This window comes from Topomyia yanbarensis, chromosome 2 (genome assembly GCF_030247195.1).
Source record: "Topomyia yanbarensis strain Yona2022 chromosome 2, ASM3024719v1, whole genome shotgun sequence".
NCBI lineage: Eukaryota > Metazoa > Arthropoda > Insecta > Diptera > Culicidae > Topomyia > Topomyia yanbarensis.
In genome coordinates, this window is record NC_080671.1 from 336369821 (window position 1) to 336397094 (window position 27274).

At 39.5% G+C, this 27274-nt stretch overlaps 1 protein-coding gene across 1 annotated transcript in view; it reads right to left on the bottom strand.

Annotated features, from left to right (window-relative positions):
* The window catches only part of LOC131684026 (uncharacterized), a 216194-nt gene that overhangs the window by 38474 nt on the left and 150446 nt on the right, over nucleotides 1-27274 (bottom strand). Inside the window, exons 5-8 of the mRNA XM_058966495.1 lie at nucleotides 22294-22458; nucleotides 19799-19919; nucleotides 8910-9057; nucleotides 8159-8592 (exon numbers count right to left, since the gene is read on the bottom strand). Coding sequence (XP_058822478.1) covers nucleotides 8159-8592; nucleotides 8910-9057; nucleotides 19799-19919; nucleotides 22294-22458 — 868 coding nt within the window. The remainder of the gene's footprint in view (nucleotides 1-8158; nucleotides 8593-8909; nucleotides 9058-19798; nucleotides 19920-22293; nucleotides 22459-27274) is intronic.

Sequence of the window (27274 nt, forward strand, 5' to 3'; positions counted from 1 at the left end):
AGGTAGCGAAGTTGTATTTCTATTTTGAATCGGCTGAACAAGCCTAAACATGTTTTGTTGAATGTTTTTGTTGAATTTTCCAAACAACCTAGTGGAGGTGTAATACAAACAGTTATCAAGGAATGTCCATGTATTTTCTTGGATATACAATAGCACTTCGGAGAAGAAATATACCTTAATTTCTTGTTAAAAAGGGCTTTATACTAACATATGATCGTTTAGCTAAAATAATGAGATCCATAAATAATATCTTTCTACAATCACTCACATTTGCATCACAATCTTTGTGTTAAACATACAATGACAAACAGCTTCATTACGAATATGACATCGAATGAATAACGATTATTAAGCTGAAGTGTCAATTCAGTTTAAGATCATCTCCTCCGAAAATATTACTTTTTGAATTAAATAAAATTACAGAAACAAGGTTTGAACTTCTGCATCAATAATGACGATACGGACGATACGGATTCAGTCCCATCACCCTGCAATACTTCATTAGAGTAATTTGTTACTTCGTAGTGAACTGTGACTTTTCAATCGATATCCTTCAGCACGTAATGAGGCACAAAGGCATCATCCCAGGGTTGGGTTGAGCATGCTTTTACCTCCGTTTGTTTCGGTTGGAATTGACCGAGCAGGAAAACAAAAACCGCAATCCCACGCACAATTTCACCACTAACACAGGTGGCTTCAATGGATTCCATTGTTGACAGAAAGTAGAGCTCGGAAAGCCCCTATTTAAATTCCGATGGTAAACGCAAACTCGTTAGTGTGCAATCCGGTAGTGCTGACTTCCAAATACTAGCCCATTTCATGCGAAGCTTGCAATTATAGTAGGAAATGGTTTGAAGCAGTGCGGTAGCACACTGTATTTCATTTCCGGGTTGGCATTCCGAAGAAGTGACTGGATTATACATACTGACGGGTTCCGGATCAAATGTTCTGAATTGTGTAAGAGAAGTACGGAAATAATTAATTCACAGAAAATCGTAAATTAATAGTGAAGTTTGCATATCAACCTCCAGGAGCCAGCAAACATCCAACTGAAGCTACTCATGGAGCTTACCACAGAGTGTAGACGTTCATCACGCGAATTAATGTTTTCTTAAAATTAATTGCCTATTCGAAGTTAAGTTGTGTTTGTATGTATATTTGTGACAATAGCCAGTTAGCGTCTTTGCCTTAGATAAGGTCAAGAAGATTGTTTCTTTGTCATTTGTATATTCAACTTTTTCCGATTAGAATTTTTTTGTACATTTCATCGTTTCATTCTCAAATTGCATTGAAATCAAGGATCAGCAAGAGCATCACGAGAGATCGCGTTTGTATGTAGACAAATTGAATTGAATTGTACTGTTGTACAAAATATATTCCACAAAACATCTGGGACGAAGATAAATCGGAGTACAGATCATCAGTGAAGGGTAAAACATTTGTTGAATTAAACTTGAAATAAGAAGCCGTCCTCGCTTGTTCACAAGGAGGAAAGTGAATGCATGTCCATGTGGTGCCAATTTGGTACTAGTTTGACTTTATCATCTATCTGATTCCAAGTTGGTATCAGTTACTGATGGGATGATTCGGAAACGCCGAAATTAAAATTTTCTATTTTTTTTTATTTTTTGGCTGATGACGAGTTCTAGCTTCCAATGGCTTTTGATCATCTAATAATTTAGACTCCTTTCTCTCTAGCTGTTTCATCGGTTGAAGGGCCTTGAGATGGATATTCTGGAAATAAGCGTCATTGGCTGAGTTTGCAGCGATCTGCGATTGGATCTACTGCAACTATGATGTTTGCTTCAATTGAAGCAAAGGAATGGAGGTTATGAAGACCGATTACAGTTTTCGGCCGACAGTCGTACGATTCGATTAGCAGACCGCGAATGCTCTTCAGCATTCAACGTCTGGTACGATAGCTACAGACAAACAATCTAAACAACACTCTAAAACTCAGCATCGGTCACGTTGAAAACAGTTATTTTACAAATACGTTAGGGTCCGGAAACGCCGCACTCAGTATGGTGGTGCCACAGCTCATCTTTAGAAGCCATGCATCTTTACGCATGGGCACACTGGGCCAGGGCTAGGGGTCCCGGGATTTTTCGGGCCAGAACTAATGATAAAAATAAAAACACTCTAAAGACTATATTCTAAAAAACAGCCACACTAAATTGTTTATAACTTTTTAGCGTGTGGGTAACAATGGATCAGTAGCAAAGTTCGAAAGGTACTGAACAGGACCGATAACTAGAACACTGTGACAAAACTTGCACAAGGAAGCTATACGGAAAGCAGAAGATGTCGAAATTCGCTATAAAATCCTTGTTAGGCAAGCGATCCGCATATGTAGCAAATATTTAGTTCATCTTCACATCTGGACAATCAACAGACGAATGTACATGGAAGCCTTCAAAAGTGACTTCTGCACTTTTCGAGGTCTCACGAAGTCTCGATACTTTCTCTCCTGGATTTAGCATCTTTAATTATGTCGTCTTAGACTGGTACAGAAGCAATTATGTTATTTTTGTATATATATATATATATATATATATATATATATATATATATATATATATATATATATATATATATATATATATATATATATATATATATATATATATATATATATATATATATATATATATATATATATATATATATATATATATATATATATATATATATATATATATATATATATATATATATATATATATATATATATATATATATATATATATATATATATATATATATATATATATATATATATATATATATATATATATATATATATATATATATATATATATATATATATATATATATATATATATATATATATATATATATATATATATATATATATATATATTTAAGCCCTTGTGAAAGTGTGATTGAAAAAATCGACCAAACCTTTGCCCTAAATATGATAGAAGGAGTCAAGGCTAATGCTATTTAAAGAAACCTCGGACATTTGGTGACTTTTGTGTGGACAATTTTTTTCAATTTATCCAAATATTTTTGCTATGAACAAAAATTTCATGAATATTCTTGTATCGTGTTCTCAATCAAAGTCTGGCGACGTGCACTTGATATGTTCTCTATTTCAACTATTTTGCATAACTGGCATTGAAATGAAATTTCGGTGTTTCGTTGTAGAAGCATTTTTAAACAAACTTCACGCATCAATTAAGTTATTGAACATTTGCACATTCGAATGATGAAAATACAAATTATTGTTACCATTCAAATTTTTTCGTCGGTCTCTTTCCGTACCGAACGCCTAATATCGACACCGTAAAGGCGACACCCTCTGAATCCTTGTTACATGGCGACATGACCGGGATCTCTAGTGATATGGAAGAACTCACATTCTTCTAGCATCTGACTCGTACACCGAAAATTAGGTATCAGTTTCACGGTCCGCGTGCGATCATCTACGAAAACACGCGATAATGCGAATGGACACACGGTTATAAAATAGAATTTATACACGCGAAGTTACATACACGTTAGTACACGCGATATGCAAACGCGCACACGCGTTCAAAAACGTTTATATACAAACGCTCGAGCCCTTCGCGATGATACACGCGATCGCGAAGTTCCTATGCCCACACATATCTGAACCGTAAGCAGTGTTTTAGCGAGTGACATTTCCCGTCTCGTCTGCAATTGTGGTGAGTGATTCTGACGGGGAGCCCTTCCGAGAGCTTTTCTCTACAGATCCACTAGAAAAACTCTTGAAAAAAATATGTTTATATATTACCAATAGTGAGAAAGTTGAAATATTTTTTCTGATAGTGACTATCTTTTAAATGTATTAAGAATCCATCATTGAGGAAGTTTGACCTTTAATTTGTACATTTATGATGCATATCGATGGATATTGATGTGAAATTCCTGTTTTCAAGCAAAACAATGGAATGTTTTTAGTTCAGAAACGTTTTGGTGTAAATTCAGCTTAAATTTGTTGTTTTTGTTTTTAATTTTAAAATCCGGTTGAGGCATTATTGCACGAAACACTTTTTTTAACCACTCTAATGAAGAACTACTAGGGACCATTCATAAACCACGTAGACCTAAATTTGGATTTTTTTTGGACCCCCCCCCCCTAGTAAACATTAGTACACTTTAATCATACCACCCCACCCCCTAGTCAAAAGTGTACGCAGACTTTTCGATTTTTTTATTTGTGGCAAATGTGAAATTGGCAAAAAATAAAAATAAAACGCTAGGTGCTCAAATTTATTCTACGTTTTTGAAATATTAAGGACAAAAACAAACATCGATCAATAATGCTTTTCGTATTGGTAAAAAACAAACATCGATCGCATTACCTCGCATTTAGATTTTTTTTAATGACTTACAACTTTGAGAAAGGTTTCCGTTTTAATTTCACTAGACTATTAGTTGGACTTATACAAACACTGTGTAATATGTAAAATAATACACTGAAACCTCCATTTACGAACTCTTTTTTACGTAATATTCGATTTACGTAACATTGTTTACGAACTAAATTCGAAATAGCGAACGCTTTTTTACGAATCAAGTTCGTAAAAAAGTTTGAACATGTATAGTAGTGGTGACCGGGCCTAGGTGTTTTCAGTTTTCAATTTTCACCGCTTTGATGTAGGTAGATCTTACAAAATAGAACACGCGGCATGAAAGAACAGACTGTTGGCAACATCTCTGATTTTTTTTAAAGTGTTTGATGCATTGTCTCCATTTTTAGAGAGGACACCACATGTATCTATACTAATGTATTTTTTTTAGTTTTATGCTTTCACTTGAGCTGTTGGATTGGAATCGCAGTCACGGCAAACCTCTTTGAAAAAACGTGTTTTGCGGATATTGTTATAACTTCGGCAATTTTTAATATTGTTTCATGTTCTCAAGTGGATTTTGCAAATTGGACATTGTACTACGCTAGAAGCATAACAAATATTTCATAAAAATATAGCTACATAATTTACAAAAATTCAAACTTTTGCCTTTTTTTGCGCATCTCAACATATATAACCCCTTAATGGTCCATGCATGGCTGCTAACCAATAATGCCTCAGCTAATAATTCGCGACTGCAGGATTTTACAGTCAAAATTTTCCGCGGAGAGGAATTTCGGGAGATCGTCTTTAGAATAAACGAGAACATTTCAAATGGGCACATAATCAAAACTTAACAATTTCGGTTAATACTGACTGCAAATGGACACTAACAGAGCTTTATACACACCTTATATAAGGCAATTCTGAAGCCTGGCTGTTCGCGAAATAATAGATTATCGAAAAGGCACATAAGCAAAATAACTTGTTTTGTCTATTTTCCCTTTCACTTCCCTTCAAAAATTGACGGTTCATATACACCAAACAACCAAACGGAAAAAAATGTTTATGGGCCCTTTTGTTAGTGAAAAAGACTATACTAGGGTCTAAAAACATCTCAACACACAAAAAGGGATCAAAATAATCATCTGCTGTAAATATAAGGGTTCAGCCGCATGAACTATAAGCCAACGTCTCGCCAAAAAGGGTTTATGGGAGAGGGCACAAAACCAGTGCAATGTGTCAAAAGGGACCAAAACATTTATCTGCAAAAATCGTTCAAAATACATTTTTTTAAAAAAATCTGGTATATTATTCGGAAAAAATGGTTAATTTAGCACGGTATTACGTTATTTAGTCCTTATATCAAGCTCCTGTTCATAAATGGGAACATGAGAAACGAGGTAATTTTTCAGACGCCATTTTCTCAACACGAGCATATTGTATTCAGAGTTAAAAATAATCGAAGCTCTTTGTTGACGGCTGAAAATGAACCTGTTGCGACTCGCAGTGAATAGAAAAAATATTCATTCAACTATCCATCTTATTCATTCAGTTGAATATCGTACAATATATTCATTCCACTAATTATCTAGGAAAATGTTTTCAAATGTCGATAAAGCATATGAAACAACAATCATCATCGCTCACAACGTGCCAGGGCCTACTTTGATGCGTTTGATTCGTTGCTGCACAGTCGCTTCGTGTAATAATCGGAGCCAAATGAAAATCTGCATGGATGAATGGGCGGTTTGTTCGTTTGACATTTTCAGCTGCGTCACTGAATATTGAAAATGAATGCGGCTGAATATGATCAATTTTCATTCAATGAATTTGAATATTTTTAACTCTGATTGTATTTAATGCCTTGTGACGTCGAATGGTGTAATTGTGCATTCCTAGATTTTTTCATAAGATCAAAATTATTTCTAAACACGCAAAAAACAACAACGTGTCGGGTTGTTGCTTTGTCCATAAAATTACGTGGATTCTGGGTTTAGTGGTCGCCTAAAGAGTAGTTGCGCCAATAGTGTACTAGTTTCGAAGTGTCTGCACAAATACATCTAGCTGAATCGACTAGTATATTGAACACAACTCTTTTAGAATCCCTAATTACTAATTTATAATTAGTAATACGAGAAAAACAAAAAAATAAAAGTCCATTTAGACTTTCGCAATAACTCCCCCCCTTGTAAACACACGTAGACTTTTGCCAGTCAAACCCCCCCCCCCCTCCCGTCCCCCAATGAGTTTACGTGGTTTATGGACGGCCCCTCGGTTTGTTCCAGTACCGTAAACCAAGGTGACATTAATCACTTCTAGAAGTTGGAATATTGAATATAAATAAAATATTGCAAGTTCATGTTTTATATACTTTGAATTGCGAACTTTTCTCACAAAATACTGTTTAGAAAGCTAGTAAGCTCTTAAGAGTAAATTTGGCAATTTATTACTTTACTGAAATCAACAAATTGTTTCTAGTGAGGGACGGGCATAGCCTGGTTGGCAAATCAATTGCCTTGTACGCAGCTCACCTGGGTTCGATTCCCAATCCCGCACATAGGGTTATAGATTTTTCCAAAAGAGATTTCTCTAACCCGAAAAGAGGCAAATCACCCTAAGGTTAAAACATATAATGAAAATTAAAAAAAATGTTTGCTGTGCTAAAAATAAATACTTTAAGAAACTTCCAAAAAAATAAAGAGAAATTTTGGTTTTTTTTGTAGTTTTTTAAATAGAAAAATGTATACTCAGAAAGTAAAACAAATCAGTATTTTATCTGTTTAGAGTAAAGCTCATTTGAAATATAAAAGATTTGGTAGACTACTCAGGTTAACCCTGGTTCACGGTACTCACTTTTTGCTTTCATGTTCTTCAGGGCAAGCGAAAGCACTTCAATTTACTTCGATTGGTCATCTGAGGAAGAATAAAGAAAAGTAGCGAATACTCTCACCCTGTTTGCCCTAGAGCACTCCCAGTTTTTCCGGGTATTGAAACAATCCTTCAAATAAGGTTTTATTTTTTGCATCGGTGCTACAACAGTGTAGTGAGCAAAAGAGATTTACTTTCAACACCGTGTAGGCGGTGTTACTTTGGTGTTGTGCCAATGAAATAAAAAAAAACTAAATAAAACGCCATAAGCGGAAAGGGAATACTGAACTGCAACAATTTGCAGAAGTTTAGTGATTCAATCCGTCCATCCATCCATTGTTTTTGATGATTTGTTCAAACATTCCCGTTACTTTGTTAGCATTGTAAATTGCCGCAACGTTCTTTTTATCCTATCGCAAAATTTACATATCAGACCATTTCGTTTTTCGTGCGCCACCACTCGAACCGATTCAAGCCATTGCATTGCTAGCGGCTATCCGATGCTCTTGTGTCAACGTGGTAAGTACAATAGATAACAGCGCCGGGGCCATCGGGGCTTTTAGTGAGTGTATGTATGTTAAAGGGAAAAAATAGAAGCATACATCGACCAAATGTTTGCATAGATTATTATGCATATCTGGCGGGACGCTAATTTATGAGAGGTCTGTTTGAGCGCATGGGAAAATGCAGACGTTCAGGCATAATTCAATATATTTGCAAGTAGAGCTACGATGTGATACCCGGTTTGGAAAATTTCTTTGTGGAAGCAAAGAATTCACGTATCAAATATTTATACACCCTATTTCATATAATTTTCGGGGCTTTAATTTAAAATTAAAGAACCCCATAGATTGCGCTTTGTTGGAATTGTAAGTATAACAATGTTTACCCAACGGTGAAAGGCTCACAAGTCACAAGTATTTCTTTCACAAAATCAACCCACTCACCTTGTTCACATCCGTTAGCTCGATGATTCCATGGTCTCCATAGGATTTGATGCCACCATTCGTGCTATCGACGCTGCTGCTGTGGCGATGAAGCGATGATAGCTTAAGGGACTTTGGCGAGAGCCGCAATCGAAGCGAGCGGGGCATTGTGCTGTTATTGCTGCTAGCGCTACCGGATGGAAGGATGGCACAGTTTGCCGAGCTGGTGGGGGTGGTAGGGTTGGTGACGGTGCTACTGCTATTGCTGGGAGAGTCCACCGTAATGGGAGGTGATTTCGGACCAAGCAGGCCGCCACCACTGCCGGAGAACGAGTTAACGGTGGCCGTTTCCAGTGCCGATGCTTTCGTAGACTCTGGACAAATCTTATGAATTAACCTTATACCTAATCTCACAGTCGAGCGGCGTTGGACACGTTCGTCCGCTGAGGCCTCCGCTGGAACGATAAGAAGGTTGGGAAAGAGAATGCAAGGTAATTAGTTCTCGCGCTCGTTTAGTTGGGTGCATAATTGATTAAGGCTGTAGCATTTGTCTCGGGTTGTCTAATAAAAGGTAGATAAATTGTCTTGCTAAAGCGTAAACATAAAAATTTAATCAATCTTGGTGCATTCGTTGCATTGGCTAACCACTTCGTACATCAAGTAAATTGATTTCGCACCATTTTCAGTTTCTTTCTGTGAAAATAAAAAAGCGCCTAATCCTCTCGAGCTGATGTTTGTCGGAAATAATGGATTCTTAGGACACTCTACTCACCCGTATAGACCCGCACGTCGTAGCTGGTACCAATCGGAGCTCCGGTGTAGCGCTTCGCTGGCAGTAGTTGAACACTCGGTGGAGCTACGGTGCCAATTTCCAGCGAAAAAGGAACTGCATTTTTTCCCAGTCTATCGAGTAAAGCTTCCTATAGAGGCGGCGGTGTCCAATGGTTTCGAGAAAAAAAGCAGCCGTGCCGGTGGATTTTTTAATAAAACATCCGTCGAGCAAGAATATAAGTACCATCCAGCAGCAGCAGCAGCAGGTGCAGGTGCGCGACCAGCGACAATAGGAGGGATGCCATTTAATGGGGCGGCACGGATATTAAAGGGAGAAATTATGTCAGCGAATGTCCTCATGATTTACCGTTCCCTTTGACTACGAACTGTGGTGCGTACACATGATGGAAGGTAATTAATTATTTTTTTGCTGTGGTTAGCGATGTCGGTGAATAATGGTAGTACAGTGCCGGAAGTAGCTGTTCGTAGCCTTTGAGGTTATGGGGGATTTTAATGGTTTCCATACATGTTTGTGTTTCAAAATTCAGTAATTATAATAATTTCATTAACAACAGGCACTTTCATGTGATGTTGCGTCGGAACAGTGATTGTAGTAACTTTCCCAGACCATTTAAAAATTATCTCTATGATTTCCTTTGAAGGTGCTTATGATGGTTTAACGAGGGGGAGTCCTGTATGATACCCTATTACGAATTATTATTACAGCGGAGTTAGTGGAGACTTTCATTTAATTTTTGCACTTTTTTGTTAGTCTTGTATTAGGTACTACGTTGTTAACCTTATTTCGTCTGCGTTTGACATTTGAATTACAGTATACAGTTTGGTTCGTAATTGATTTGTCAAGGATTTTTGAAATTTTGTTTTTACTGATTTTTGAAATTAAAAACCCCAATTCGCTTTCGAGGTGTGTACTCCGCTTCGTTGAGATTTCGGCCTTTCCTCTTCTTTGGTGTGCGTGCGTTTACCGTTATTCAGCCAACAGAGCAGTGAAGCAGCAGTGTTTTTTTCTTGTTAACCGTCTGGATCAGCCGTGTGGTGTCCGGTGGTGGCTGGAATCTCTCGCAGTATTGTAGCAAAGGACTACCCCTTGGGTTTCTGTTCCCCAGGTCGTAAGAGGCGACTAACAACAGCTGTGCCGTCAAATGGTGAGAACTTTACGTAAAACTAGGACTGGGATCCAAAGTGTTGACAAATACCAAGCCGCGCACGGAGCCTGTGGGGCACCAGGGGGCACCCCCCAGTATTTTTGCTCTTACCCTGTCAAGCGGGGCTCGGACAGTGACCAGAGTGGACACAGACCAGTACGGCGGAGTAACCGGCGGGTTGGAGGGCTCCGAGAATAAAACAAGAGGAACAGGAAGAACTCGTCACTTAAGCGGAGCGGCAAAGAAACGCTATGGGTGGCTGCTGAGAAACGGCCACAAACCCGCTGAAGCGCTAGAGTTGGCGTAAATCCCAATAGCGAAGGTACCATCCAAGCAACAGCGTTCGGCGGACACGGCGTCGCCGGACAATAATGGGTGTAGGAAGGAACCGCAACCGAAAAAGATCAAGAGTCAGGCTCCTAGATAGGCACTTAAAACTGAGCAGCGCCCAGCCTTCAACGAAATGGCCAAGTCGTACTTGATGGCTCTCATTCCGGTTGGGTACCTTACGAATACCCTCAGCCATGAACAGCTGAATGCTATTCGATGCGCGCTGATCGATAGCGTCATGGAGCAGAGCTCGAACAATACGAGACCCAAGTTTGGGAAGTGCACCTACAAACAAGGGTATCTCGAAATCGCCTGTGTAGACAAAGATACAGCAAAGTGGCTGCAGGATGCAACAGCTGCGATCAAGCGCTGGGTAGGCGCTTCATTGGAATCCACTGAAGCGTCGCTGATTCCAACACAAGTGCTTTACATCGGGTATTTCCCGACAGCATCGAAAGGTTCGATGGGAACATCATCCGCCTGGTGCAGAATCAGAAATTTCTGCACAGAATGCTGGAGTGTCGTGAAGAGAACTACGGTCCTCAAAACGGTAGAGCTCCTGTTGGCGATAGATGAGGCTCCAGTGAAACGGACCAACCTAACCAACCGAACTACGTATTCGGAGAGGCTGTTGAAGGGAGTCCCGGTGTTCGCCGAACGTGGAAGTTCTAGGTAAGCATGGACTGTAAAAGCAATGCAAAAACACAGGGAAATAAGGAAAACAAATTGGAGTGTTTTTCACTCACACCTGGAACAGTCGGAAAGAACGGGGAGTAAAATCCAATATCCTGCAGATCTGGATAATGCGGAAAACGACCTACAAAATAGGATCATAACCGCCTACAATGCCAGTTGCCCTCTTTTAATGAGGTCTTTATGTCGTGATGTTCCCTGGTGGAAAGAAAATCTAGCAACATTTACGAAGGAAGCTAGGCGCCTGTTCAATAAAGAGAAGATTACTGGTAACTGGGCAAACTACAGGACCGCTCTTACCAATACAACACTGCGTTGAGAAAGGCTAAAAAGTTTTAAACGCGAGTTTTGTGAAAACATTCCAGAGGCAGTTCGCCTTCAAAAAGCCTTATCAAAGGATCAAATGGTCTAGGGCGACGCTTCTCTCACAATTGGCAATTGTGAAACATTGGATATTCTATTGAACACCCACTTTCTTGGGTCGGTTGCGAAAGACGAGAATTCGACACGTCAGTGATTGTGATGAAGTGTCCTTCCTAACATAACTTGTGAAGCATCACAGAAACTGGCCTGTCAGATTTTTACACCATCTCTGATTAAATGGGCTGTCAACACCTTCAAACCCTACAAATCACCCGGCCCTGATAGCATTCTTCCAATATTTCTACAAAAATCGGCAGACATAATTCTTCCGGATCTACTAAACATCCTGAGATCCAGTTTTATGCTTGGGCATATACCTATAGGCTGGAGAGAAGTTAGGGTACCCGAGCAAAGTCTGATAATAAATTGAAAGCTAAACTTGATGTTGTAAGGACCGGCAAATGATTACTCAGGTTGGGTGTATCATGTTCTTGGGCACGAAAGTGATCACATTGGCTTCTTAGTACTTCAGGACAACATTTCAATAGTGTCACGAAGCTAGATTCGGCCAGAAGATCGTAGGGCCCTTGCGTTGCTTCAACAGACAGAAGCAGACGCTTCTGTAGACACTTCTTGAGATAGAACTTCTTGAGATAGAACCCCCGTTTACAGTCCTGGTAGTCACAAACGGCGCACTCCATTTGCCACTTGAGCACATCGCTTGCCAAATCATTTATTTTATTAGCAAACTTTGAAAGTTCCTTACTTCCTCTGGAACATCAAACTTATGAAGGGCTGTAAAGAACAGTAGCCCCGGAACCTGCCGGAAGTCCGCCTTGGCGTAAGTTTCATCATCCATGACGAGACAATGAGGCTTCGTATCTGGGTGTACAGTTTCCGGGCCCGTGACTATCCCACCGTATTTTGCCATTCGCCACGATTTAGAGGCTTTCAGCACTTTGTACGTATGTAGTGCCTCCCGGTCCTTGACTCTCTGGACGAAAGACTTAGACAGATCCAACTTTATGGCTACATCCCTGACACGAAGCATTGGGATTCCGCTTGAATGCCTTCACTACACTCTTGTGATTCTGATCACTATCCACTCTGATCTTCCTTCCGTTCGAGGCTGAGAGTTTTGTGGTAACATTTAATCACACGACTTACCGTTTTCTGCACGATTCCAAGTTGTTTTCTGATGTCCCGATGAGACAGTTGAGGATTTTTCGGTTGCTTGCGTAAAATCAATTCGCGACGTTGCTTTTCGGGTTACGCCATTTTTGCAATTTTCGAAAAACAAACAGCGATACAAACACAGTGTAAATAATACACTCTAAACTACTTCTACCCAAATTTTCAAGAGAATACCCAATGGGTTATATTCTACAGCGTTTTTCCCTGATACAATTTGATGTGGGCCACCCTTCACATTACCCATCGCTGTCTCTAATAATTAAACTTGCACGAAATAAAATCGACTCCCCGGATGATATTGTACCCATCCTCCGCAAGTGAGCCTTAAAAAGAAATATGTTTTCTTTGTCTTTGGCCCGGAAAAAGTGATTCTTTTCCGGACAAAAGACAAAAAAAATTCTGTAGATTTCTCGAGTTCTGACGAAGCGATATTTGGATGTGGCTGAAATATCGAAAAATCTTCTCCGATTCGAGTCTGAATTGCGCAGATCTGCTGACACACGAGATTGGCTGTTTCAAAGATCTCATTCTTCATCCAGTGAAGATACTGGACTGCAAACGTTTGCGAAAACTCTAATCACTCTATCTTTATCTTTTGAACTCTACAGTCCAATTGAGCGTGTAGTGTGCAATATTAAGAGTTTAGTGGGAATAAAAATATATTGCAAATAAATAAAAAAAACCGTTACTTATTCGCAGGGCCGGCGGAACACTTTTTTCTGAGTGTGTAGTAAGATTCGGAGTGATTTCCACCCGTACTGGCGAAAGTTCAGACATGGCGTGTGTAAATGAAAACGAAAATTTCCTGATAATAGCTGGTGGCCATTTGGAAACACCCTTTGTTAACGGGCTGTATGACCGACGGCTCAGCGAAAATTTGTTTGTTGATTGCTGATACTACATGGGGCATTTGTACAGCTACTCCAATTACTCGGTTCTTTGGTGGGTACTGATGCCCCCATGATAGTGTTGACTAATGGGAAAGTATCCGACATCCGACGACCGACATCCTTCCAGGCTTAATGGAGGTCGATTTGAATACCGGAGACAAAAATAATGGCGATAAGTCTCTTTTTCAATACAAACCAGATTCATCTAATACAACCGGCCACTGCATGGTCTACTTCCAGACCAAAGATAAGCCATTTAACATCATCGATATAGCGCTTGATCTAACTAAACTACACTCGGGCATGTACGAAGAAGTATTTTGTCTACGTTCCCGCCCGGAAAGTAAAGATTGATGGTGTAATCTCCGAGAGGGGGTTTTAGTCGCGAAATACGGGATTGGCTCCTTTTAGAACCCCTCGCTTCAGTCAGCGAATATTCTGGTATCAAAGCAATTGCGCTCAGCAAAAATCAAGGAGTATAAGAAAACAACTTCATTTTTATCAGCCTCACTTCGCACCTTTCATCGGATCTGTTCTTCCAATCTTTGTTCTTTTGAACGGGACTCGTCTAACTATTCGCATTTTTGTACCGCGGGGCATGAACTGCCGTCGTTGCAAATAATGGGCCTTGGAGTTACCCATTGTAGAAACAAGGCACGGTGTGGAAAATGCGGAGTCCCGCATATAAATCTTACAAGGAAAATTTAAGCATTCTTTTGAGGAATGCTTCGACAAGAAAAGCTAATGAGAGCTACGTCGTGAGATTCTGACAATCTCATTGAAGAAACATCTTCTAATGCGCGTACAATTTTTTGAAAGAGGAGAATCATTTTCTCGCCTAAGCTTCCTCGGCCTTAGATTGTCTCTTGATGGGTGCTGTTACAAAACCGAAGTAAGTTAAAAGTCCACATGGGATATCCAAAACTCCTTTCTATATTTTAGTCTTATTAATATCCTATGCAAATGCAAATGCATTGTGTAAAACCCGGTGAATATCTAACGTAGATCATTCACAATTATAATATTATTCGCCAGGGCCGAGAAACACGATTGAAGAGCGTTTTTGGGGATCAAAAAGTGCTACTATTTTAATCGAATTAGTTTTTGCTCAGTACCGGGCATTGAAGTTGTCGCTTTTCAACCATATCCGAAACAATCAAACGGATTTGACTGGCTCGATTCTCTACACTGCGATTAAAGGTCGGACGAAACAAGTACCCAGCGCGAAAAACCGTGGGCGGCCTCTCTTTGTACTGGGCAGAGAGTGCTGAGAATTGTGCACGAAAAGATCCTATAAAGACTTTTTGAACGTCGGGCCGCCCGAATTTTTCCAAATATACTCAAGGTTAGAAACGCAAATGAAAATTTTTATGAAAGTTGAAAAAAGCTGTTATTGGCACCGGTTCGTCGACAAATTAAGGAGAGAATCAATATTTCGTCTGGTCGCTAGGCTCTACGTTGTGTGTTCGATTCAACTTTTGATTCGGAATACACGGAACCAAGAATATTTTTTCGGTGACAACAGCATTCCATTCAAACGATAGACGTTTCGTGATGAAATGATAATATATATAAGAGTAATGATTGTAATTTAAACACACAAATTTATCTGACAGCAAAGATGCCCGTGCTTAGCATTGTAGTGGGGATATCACAGAAACGTTCGTCGGACGATGACAGCTATGCATAGCTTCTAATTATGATGGTAGCAGTGGTGAGGGTGATCAAAATAGACGCTGCGCTGCAAACATTCACACCACAAAACTTATGGTTATATATTTACCATGCCCACATCGTTACAGTTCCAAGGAGGCTCTCCGTTTTATTTGGGCATGGAAAGTTGTTTTTCCTGGAGAAAATATGGGAGAGTGTGTTTTATCTGAAAAATCTTGCCAGATTACCAGATACAATTATTTCGTTTGAGTTCTTTCACATTGCTCCATTCCGGGTTATGAGAAAGGGGCACTTGGAATGGCAATAAGAAGGCGGGCAATTAGACATTATAAGATGCTATTTATGAAAGATCGCGTAGCTTCAATAAGTTTTCCAGTATTTCTTTGCAGTGGACGCTCGAAAATTGGCAAATTTCGTGGGACAATGGATGTTTAGGAATTCAAAAGCTATTAATAAACCTTGGTTAAAGAGGATGGATGAAGGTCAGTCACGACCTTCCTTCGGGTGATACCTCGAGTTATGTCCAACCATAATACGTTGAATGCGCATCTCCGGCATATTGGGGTCGTGGAGAGCGGTCTCTGCGCTTGTGGTGACGGTTATCGCGACATTAAACATGTTGTCTGGTCGTGCGCCTAGTGTTCTTGCGTCTACGTTCAACGACTCGCTTTGGTCTCGTTCCAGTCTAAGATATGCTGACTATCCCGGGCCCCGTGGTGGTGGAAAAACGCTAAATAAGCGCTTAGCCCAAATCTCTCTCCTCCCGTGATCCTTCAGGTTGGCGCAGGCCTAGCTAGCCGCCCATAAAAATAGCATGCTCAGGAAGTTTTTGGTAATTGGAAGGTTCAACGCCCACCAGCAGACGAACGAGAACGGCCTAAGACTAATCGATTTCGCCACCTCCAAGAACATAGCCATAAGGAGCATCTTCTTCCAGCACTGCCTCCTGCACCGATACACCTGGAGATCACCGCAACAAACAGAGACGCAAATTGATCATGTTCTGATTGATGGATGGCACTTCTCGGACATTATCGACGTAAGGACCTATCGGGGCGATAACATCGACTCGGACCACTATCTGGTGATGGTTACACTGCGTCTAAAACTATCCGTAGTGAACAGTGTAAGATACCGGTGCCCACCGCATCTGAAGCATCTTGAAGCAGCGCTGCTACCGGAGGAGGAGCTCATCGATGCTCCCCTTGAGGACTGCTGGACCAGGACTAAAGCAGACATAAGCAGCACTGCGGAGAGCGTCCTCGGATACGTACAAAGGAGTCGACGGAACGATTGGTACGATGGCGAGTGCCAAGAGATATTGGGCGAGAAGAATGCAGCACGTGCAGCGATGTTGCTTCAAGACGCTCGTCAGGACGTGGAGTCATATCGACGGAAGCGAAACAATCAGACTCGTCTTTTTCAGGACAAAAAGCGCCGCCTGGAAGAGTCTGAGAGAGAAGAGATGGAGCTGCTGTATCGCTCTCAGGAAATGCGGGCGTTCTTCAAGAAGCTGAATGACTCTCGCAACGGTTTTGTGCCGCGGGCCGAAATGTGTAGAGACAAGGAAGGGTGCATCTTGACGGACGAACGTGAGATGGTCGAAAGGTGGAGGCAGTACTACAATGGACATCTGAATGGTGTGCAGGCGGACAATCGGGCGTTCGAGGAGGACGATTATGTCAGTGTCACAGCTGACGGAGATGTACCGGTGCCCACTATGAATGAGGCAGCTGGTAAGGATGGTCTAGGAGCGGAACTCTTCAAGGTGGGTCCGGAGAAACTGACGAAAAGTATGCACCGAATAATCTAAAGAATCTAGGACAGAGAACAGCTACCGGAGGAGTGGAAGGAATGGGTCATCACCCCGATATACAAGAAAGGCGACAAATTGGACTGTGACAACTACAGAGCGATCACAGTGACAAATGCCGCTTATAAAGTGCTATCCCAGATTCTGTTCCGGCGCCTATCACCGCTGGTAAATGGATTTGTCGGGAGTTATCAGGCCGGTTTCATCAACGGCAGATTAACAATCGACCAAATTTTTACTATACGGCAAATCCTCCAAAAATGCCGTGAATACCAGGTCCCGACACATCACCTGTTCATCGACTTTAAAGCCGCACATGACACGCTGGACCGTGCAGAGCTATGTAGAATGATGGACGAGAACGGCTTCCCTGGGAAGCTGACAAGACTGATTAAGGCTACGATGGATGGTGTAAGGTGTTGTGTCAAAAGGGGACTAAGACAAGGCGATGGGTTGTCCTGCCTGCTGTTCAATAGAGCGCTGGAAAGTGTAATGTGAAGAGCGGGGTTCAACATGCGGGGCACGATTTTCACGAGGTCCGGACAGTTCGTGTGCTTCGCTGACGACGTGGACATAATCGGCAGAAATAAGGAGACGATAGCAGATCTGTATACCCAACTGAAGCGCGAAGCAGCACGAGTAAGACTGAAGATAAATGTGTCTAAAACGAAGTACATGCTGGCTGGCGCGACCGATCGCGATAGGAACCGCTTGGGCAGTAGGATTACGATCGATGGCGACGAGTTCGAGGCGGTTGACGAGTTCATCTATCAAGGCTCTTTGGTGACTGCGGACAATAACACCATCCGGGAGATCAGAAGGCGTACTATCTCTGGAAGTCGTGCTTACTGCGGGCTCCACAAAACTTTGAGATCCGGGAAGCTTCACCACCGCACGAAATGCGCCATGTACAACACACTGATCAGACCAGTGGTTCTCTACGGGCACGAAACGTGGACAATGCTCGAGGAGGATCTGCAAGCACTCGAAGTCTTCGAAAGAAGGGTGCTGAGAACGATCTTCGGTGGTGTGCAGGAGGATGGCGTGTGGAGGAGAAGGACGAACCACGAACTTGCGCGACTCGATAGTGAGCCAAGTATCCGGAAAGTAGCTCAAGCTGGAAGGGTACGGTGGGCGGGGCATGTTGTGAGGATGCCGAACAACAACCCCACCAAGTTGTTTTTCAACTCCAACCCGGCAGGTACAAGGAGGAGAGGAGCGCAGCGTTCCCGGTGGCTGGACCAAGTGGAGCAGAACCTGGCGAGTATCCGGCACCTGAGAGGTTGCAGAAAAGCAGCAACTGACCGAGTGACGTGGCGGAATATTGTGGAACAGATTAAATCATGTTAATATGATGTATAATCTGACTGACAGTGATCTTCTGTTGGCCAAAAAGCTGCAGGTTTAATTTCTTTTCTTTCCTGTCATTGTTGTCCGCCCTTTCCTCACTTCCCCTGGTACGGTCTTTTCTACTGATGTTGGAATCAATCCCTTTATGTATGCCTTTTGTCTTCCTTATGAAAAGCCTACTAGTGTTTCTTCTTGTTTCAATTTTCAATCAAATAAATGTTCTTGTTAAAAAATTACAAATTGCGTATTTAGCCTTTTAAAATATTTCTAACTGCATCCTTTAGTTTGAATAAAATTACCATATTTATATATCGATCTGAACTCTTTGTTTTAAAATGTAGATGTGTCAAAATGTATTCCCTTTAGTATGAATATTAGATATAATTTCAAATTTCAAACAAATCTTAAGTATTATCTCATATTTTCAAGAAATTTCAATTGTAAAAAAAATTATTTGATTAAAAATATGAAATTGTTGTTCATCGAGAATTTTTGTGCGCGAGACGCATATGTGGATAACCCTCCGGCACTCTCCGAATGAGCAGCCGCTGATGCTGGAAGATTTTTCTAGAATTTCGGAAGGTGTTGCACAAAATACAACGGCGCGAGTGCCGGAGGGTTAATCTTAGGTTTTGGTTTGTTTCAAACATTCGAGTGGGTAATTCCCCCCTCGGCAATTTTTCGCAATTCCCTATCAGAAGCACATAACAGAAATATTTCAAAATTATATCTTGTTATAGTTTTCTGTTATTTGAACTACTAGCGAAACCAGATTTATAGCACAGGTTACCACGAAAATTGAATTCTGTTATAATCTTGTTATTTCATTCTGATCGGGATACTACCCACGTGTTCCGCCGGCCCTGCCTATTCGATCAAATAACTTGCAATCAATTTGACCTAGAAACCGTATGCACTAGTAACAAAGTGGGCAGAAAAGTGCACACATCGTGATAAAACTTTCAAATGAAACTACAATATCCTTCTTTTCATCATATCCGCTGAAGCAAAAGCTTCTGCCAAGATGGATTGAATGCAAGCACGAGGATTTGTATTCATATTTCCCGTCATGTTGCGGGCTAGATACCTTTCGCTTTCCTGAACAACAATCAATTACTCTTCAACAGAAATACAGGAGAGGCCACGTTTCTAATCACAAGTGGGTGGGTCTGATTTTTCACCGACTATAGACGCTTGCTTGCTTTACGCTTTACCAACTAAATAGGCGTTGAGAGCCTTGAGGGTGCCGGAATTAATCACGCCATCCATAGACCATCACGCCACAGCAGTGCCGTTTTGAAGGTCACGTACCTAATCAGCTGTCTGGAAATTGTGTGAGGAAATTGTTTCTGGACGAGGTGCAGTTCGTAGTCGATGGGGATTGCGGATTTTACTGCATAAATATCTTAATATTTACCTGTAACGGTGTTAGTACTTCCGGCTCGGTGCTCACAGCTTTAGGCCAAATATGTTGTAAGGCGATGACGGCTTCATTGCAAAACTTGAGACCCATCACCTCCTCGTCTTCGCGTCCGTAGCTGTTCGAGAGGTAGTAATTGTGGGAAGAAAATAGAAATTATCCTTAATTAATTGCTTTGGTTAGATAGCTCATTTATATAGTAATATTCCGTCACCAGACTAGTTGGAAGGGAACGGAACGGAAGGTTGATAGCGCGGTGAATAAACTGTGAAGTAGTTGGTATTTCTGTTGGTAAACAGAACGGGGCGTAATAATGTAAAGTCGGTTAGGTTTTCCCCCGATGAATGTCAAGTGTTGTGGCTGTCGCTGTTCGTAAACAATGCACAGTGGTTCAAAATGAAAATTCTTAAAGGGTAGTGTAGAATACAAACTGCATCAATTCTATGAAACAAACTATTTTAATCGAACAGTCCAGACCATATTTGTAATTTTTTTTTGTAAAATAAGAAGCATGAACGATAGACCTTACAAACCTTTAGCAAGCTTAGTTCCACAACTTCATTGAAAATAGTGTCGCTCTATCTACAACATTTAAAAGGCTAATTTTCAGATCTGGGTAAAAATAGAACACCCTTAACAGAAGACGTTTTTATGGTAAAACGCATTTACAAACCTATTATAAGATTAAATTGATTTATTTTATCAAAAAAGAAATTATTCCAGCCTAATTTGTATTCTGGGCTAGGGGCAGATCACTTGTGATGCATTTTTAAAAATCAGCGAAATTAAATGCATTTCTTTCCATCAAAATAGAAATTCATAATGTATTTTGCGTTGCGTGCAATGTTTTTGCGTTGCCTGCAATGTTGTTTGCGTTGCGTATAAGACGTCGAAACCTTACAGAAAAACTAGCCCTACATTTAACAAAAAGTCGAACAAAGTGGATCAGCGTAGGACGTTTGTTAAACAAACTTTTCTGCGAGGGAGTGCAAAGTTGATGCAAAAATGGAAATTAAATGCATTTTTTCTAATTTGATGCAAATTTGTTATACATTCTTAGAGTGATCTGCCCCTAGATTCTGGACCACTGTGCAATGGTGTCATTGGTGAAAAACTATTAGGAACATCCCAAAGACATCTTGCAATTGGCGAATCAAAGCGTGATTGATTCACAGATGACAAATATGTAAAAATGATGATGGGAAATTTGACATCCGTCACACTACGGTGATTTTTTTTGGTATTTACGAAACCTTCTCTAATATATTCAACACGGAATCCAAAACGACAAGAAAAACGTTAGGTAAGTTATAGTAATCTATCAAAGATATAATTGCAAAAATCTGTCGTTACGTAAATAGTTTTCTGTTTTAATAACCGCTAGCATTGGTTATTTTTCAGAAAAGAAAAAATGTGTTGTTCACGCGTGCCTGAGCTATTTTGGTCCATCCAGAAGTTTTACCACCTTTTTCAAAATTCCCTATTGAGTGTTTCATAAATGAAAGCAGCTCTTGCACTTCTCCGGTAAGCGCCGAAATTATATGTTCAGCTCATTTTACTTCCGCGGATATTATTGCAAGTAAGAAAAGCTGCGAAAACCGCATATCCTTCCTTTATTGGACGGACGGATTCTCCGACGTAATGCAGGACGTTCATGATCGCAATATGACAAAAATAATATAACCTTTTATAATTCAGAGTAGGTTTTGCAATGCTTCAAAACTTCATGAACTCTAACTTTACCAAATTGCGCAATAAAGTAAAAATAATTTCTTACCATCACTTTTATATTTCCTATCAAAATAATGTTTGTATTTACCTGTAAGAATATCGTTTAGAAATTCGCTTCCTCTATAAAATTAACCCATCATCCTTTTTGTAATTGCAGGCCTGACAGACAGGTGTCTCACAACACGTTTTAGTTTTGCTTTGATTCTTCAATTGACGACATCTTTACGAAGGAGGGCCAACAATTCTAAAACACAGGGGAGAATCCGGAAACAAAGTTGTAGACGGGGGTTTCAATTCGAACATTATACGGTATACGTTAATCGTGTAGTACGTGGCTATACTTTTTTTGCAAATATGTACCGAATTTTAGATAATCTCATTTAGTGAAAATCAGTGAAAAGATTGGTTTGAAAATGAAGATGTAAAATTATGCCCACTCCTTTGGATACGCCCTGGTGAAATATGACGCACCAATGTACCACCCCCATCTACTCTAAAAACAGTTAATTAATCTCTGTTTTATGTTTGATCTTCCTTTGAAGTTGAATGCACAATACCATATTGAAATTATTGTAAAATTACAAACACTATTTCTGTAGTCTCTAGCTAATGGAATGTTGGGATCAAAATCCGATTAAAGCAAACCTGCCTTTTCCCGCATCAATAATGTACTGGTCGATGGAAACCGTCATTAGAGCAGGACGACCCTCATAACTGTTGTAACCATTCTTTCTGCTAATTAATCTCGCTTGTTTGCTTACCGAAAGGTCAGTGTCAGCTGGCCGTAGATTTTGGCATCGTTGATGATTTTCGGATCGATGTAGAGGACACCCCTTAGTGGCTCGATGACGCCTTTGCGGGCTACCAGCTCCCGGCTGCCCAGGTACAGCGTCAGAAGTTGGTTTGATGATGTTTTTTTGTAGACTCTGTTGGAAGGAAGAAATGGAAGGGAAACAGTTGAGTGAAGTCGTTTCTGCCAATCACTATCAGGCGATTGATGACTATTTTACAGTCCCTGGCCATATTATTATAATTAAATTAAGAAATGAAAGCATTACTTTATATTCGTCGTTCTATTTTGTTACTTCTCAACAGAACTCTTATTTTCCTACTATAGGAAATATTTTCTGTAGTTTTTTGAAGATTCACCATGTACAAGCACAGATGGTTGGAGTGTATCACACAAAAACATAAAAAGTGAATAAAAATCAGTTATTCTGTCGTCAAATAGAATAAAATACAGTCGTGATTCGCTGGTTGGGCCACACCTCTGTCCAACTAACGAATTTAATTCGTTAGTTGGACCGACTGAAAGATGTCAAAAACTCTCCAAAGGAAACGTTAGTAGTGTAATTGCATCTATTCACATCTCTAATAATTGTCAGATTGATTGTCAAAGTAAATTTGACATAATACTTTGACATTCAGATACTTTTTAGTTGGACAATGGTCCAACTAGCGGAGGTCTAACTAAAAAGCGGTCCAGTTAAAAAGTGTCCAACCAGCGAATCACGACTGTACTCACATCGTCGTAATTAAACAATTATTATGCTTCGAAATTGTACAACGAAAGTTCTTTGCTGAAGTTTTGACATTTCTTGATGTTGGTTTGTGACAAAAACACAATTTTTTAAAATGGGTGACATGATATGCCGCCAACCAAATATTTAAATAAACTGTTTGCGTTGTTTGTGTTACCCAGAACTTGGTTTGAACTAAATCTGTCATGTAACGCATGTGTGGCGGAAAAGTCTTAGGCCGATGACAAGCTGAAGCGGAAAGCGAAGCGTTTGTGGACGCGTCTGAGTATTTTTGCCGCGTTCGCCCCGCTTTTACTATGACAGTATTGCGCGTTCTACATGCACACACCAAAGAGATAGGTCAAACGCATTCGCTTCGCTTACCGCTACCGCTTCGCAAATCGCGTAAGCATGTCATCGGCCTTATTATTAGCATCTCTTAAGCGTTTTTCAAAGAGAAGTGCTTCGAGCGTGCTGAATTCCAGATTTTTCGACGATTTATATGACTATAATATGGCAGAAGTGGCAGCACTGGCGAACCGCCCGGACGTGTTGTTGTTAACTTTCAATATTTTTCAAAGTTTTTCAGTGATATACAGTATATTCAGCAGGAAAATGAAGTCAATTGTTTAGTAGGTACGAGTTAGTAGGTTGAAATATCGCGAGGAAAGTGTGATTTTGCATGGAGATTTACGGTCACAACTTTGCGATTGAAGTATGTGAAGCAAGCCGCCGAAAATTACGGGCGTTCTTTCAGCTTAACGCCTACAGCGTCATCTGGACCTGAGTAGCTGATGCAACAATTTCAAAGATGGAGAATTCTTTACAGAAATCACATCAATTTATTCATTCAGAGCTGGTGAGATCGACTATAATATATTAAATTAGGGTGGAATTTTCTGGAAACCAGCTTGTATGAACTCTTAAGGGGTTAGTGAGATATTGTGGCGTTCAGTGGGATTCAATAATTATATCTTTCGTTTTAATCTTCAAATGTTAACCTATAGGTTCACATACATTTTTTAAGGTAAGCGGAATCATGCAAAACAAAAAATGATTTTTAAATCGTCCCTTTTAAAGTTCATGCAAGCTAATTTCGAATTCGGAAAAAATAACTGGCATCTTCAACCGATTGTGATGATAAATAGGTCGTTATATGAGTAACTAAATATTCTCTCAAAATTTTCCTTAAGTCTGGAGTAAAGTGCTCAAACCGAAGGTTTGTTTGATTTACGCAAGGTAACAGTGGATCTTTTATATAATGTTCAGATTTATTTATACATTCATTGTGTATGAAAACAAACTACAAAGATGACGAGTGTTCCAAGAGTAGACGTCCAACCCAGACAACCATTTTACACTTATATCACAATCTATGATTGCATTGTGTGTACATTCATGCGTGAACATTAAATCGCACAAGGTGCTTCAAATGCGCCATATGCGTGCAAAAGTGGAGGCGATATATATGGATTATGAAAAAAAATTCTACCATATGAGATGTAAAAAATAAGTATATGCGAATTATGTACTACATGTCGAGTAATTTAAATACTCATTGCGACTTTAAAACCTCATATTTGCGATATAAAGGAACATTATGAACGAATTACTTTACCAATATATGCGATGTGTGTCTCTTATAATTACGATTTTTTTGGTTGTTATATACGATTTACACTGTATTTCTTTTCAATGCCAAAAATACGAAAAAATGAACTAAATTAGTTCCAAAACCAATATTGCTATCCATGGCGCGGTTTTCTTGTCATTACCTTGGAAGCTGTGTACACATTATTTTTGTATTTGTTCGTCTTATATCCGACATATTTAGTCTTTCATCCAGACTCTAACCTTGAACTTCTTAGTCGTCAAGCGGCACTCTCTACTCTGATATATTTCCTACTTATCAGAAATGCCGATTTTTGGCGATGACATTCTTCTTTCAACATATATTTAACCAAAATATTTCGTATAATTGCAATTTACTTGCGGATGTCATTACGTGATATAATTTGCTACATTGTACGAGGAAAATATTGCTTATATATGCATATGTTTGGTCACGATATATCGCTTAATTCCAATTTCATTGTATCTCATATCGCGAGTTAATTTGAAATTTTTTACAGGCAGACATTACCTACATACATCACAGCATGGTTACCAACTCTTTTTAGACTGAATATTACTAAATCAAGACTAAATTAGCTGGCGAAATTGGGTACTTAATATTCTGGTTGACATAAACTTTGAATTTATAGTCAATAACCATTCATGCATGTGGTATCTTAAAGGGGTACATATAAACAATATTTTCTCACAAAATTTACTGAAATCAATATATTCTCTCGATAGGGCACGACATTAACTGAACTAACTCGTGTATTTGGTAAGTTGTGCTTTAGAAATTACATTATTTATACATCTGACGTAGTAAAAGGATTTTTTCTTTCTATCTCATGAACTTATAAAAGTATATCTGTGCAGATATTTCTGGCACAAAGGCAACATATGTCAAAGAGGCCAAACCAAACAAAAGACTTGAAAAATTGTGGCTTCAATTTTCAAGAAAATATAAAAATCCCGTAAATCTATAAAGGTAAGTTCAAAATATATGTAGATTTATGCAAAGAATATAAAATTTTAATAAAGATTCAAATCTATTCACAGATGTTTATTGTTGCACAATTTTTCGAAAAGCAACAACTACGTGTTCTTGCTGTTCCGGTTTCGTGAGTTCGAGACGGATTTTTGATGTGACCGAAACTTTCTTCCAACGAAAAGCTAGAGAAATAAAGAACGGAAGGGTGCTACAAAGCAAAACCTGGTTATAGTGCGTAGAAAATATAAAAGCCTGCAATCCGCAGAAGACCTACCAAAGCAAGAAGTGTCCGACATCGAAAACAAACGAAATTCGTAAAGCTTAAACTACTGATTCGCGGATATACCACACTCAACCAAAATATCACTTACATTTCATATGCAAAAACATGTAAATATTTTCCATAATACTTTTCACATGAATGTTATTATTTTCACACATAATCTGTTCTCTCTTCCGCCCTATAAAAACTAGTATTGATTACAGATATATTTTACGTGAGGTTCAGTTACTTGCTATCGGAATGCCACATATTTTCTATTTGAAACTTATATACCTTTTATATGATATTCAGATGATTGTTAACTGAATGTATAATAGCAATCATGTTACGTGAAGTGGGTTTATCTGATATTCATGTGATTGTTAGTTGCGTGTATAATAGTATTCAAATGTTTTGTTAGGTAATGTAGCTTGGTTGAATAAATGTGCGGATAATCCTAGTAAAGTCCAGCTGGAAATTGAGCCGGTACTCTGACTGGCTCTAGTTAATAACCGATTCCAGTTACAAAACAATCACTGGAACCAGCTACTAACTAGAGCCAGCCAGAACTTTGGCACATTTTCCGGCTGGACTTACAGGTCTGTGTTGATCATTGATTTGTAATGCATTCTATACCATCTTGGAATCTTCAATCTGGAGCAGTTATAGCGGATATATATGTATTTCTAACATCTTCACGTTTAATTAGAAAAATCACAAGTCCAGGAGCAATGTATTCGCCGCCGTACTGTTCCTTGACGCCATGTTGAATGTGTATGATTTTTTCACATTATATATTCCCGTAATAATAATGTGTTTTACACATAAACCTAGAAGTATGTGAAGACACATAACATGTATGTGGGCCACGCTTGAAAGTTATTCATTTTGTATTTGAAATTCATCGGTGACTGTATAAGTTTTATTTGATGCATATGAATTTGATGTGCATAATCGTTTTTTAAAATTTAGGTGTTTTTTCACATGAAACGTATGTGATTTTTTGGCTCAGTGCACTGTACTAGCGATGATGCTGGGTCATTAGGCCGAAGCCCGTTAGGCCGAAAGTCATTAGGCCGAAGGGCATTAGGCCGAATGGTCATTAGGCCGAATAGTCATTAAGCCGAAAGGTCATTAGGCCGAATGGTCATTAGGCCGAATGGTCATTAGGCCGAATGGTCATTCATCCGAATGCAAAAGGCTGAATGGCCATTAGAACAAATAAATCAAAGAGAGTGATAGATGCAGTGGTTGGAACGGAAAAGAATGGTCAGTTTTCAATGAAGGGTGATTTATTTAGATTTTTTTAACTTAAAATTATAACGTTTAGCATATTTACACCCCATTTCTCGCTA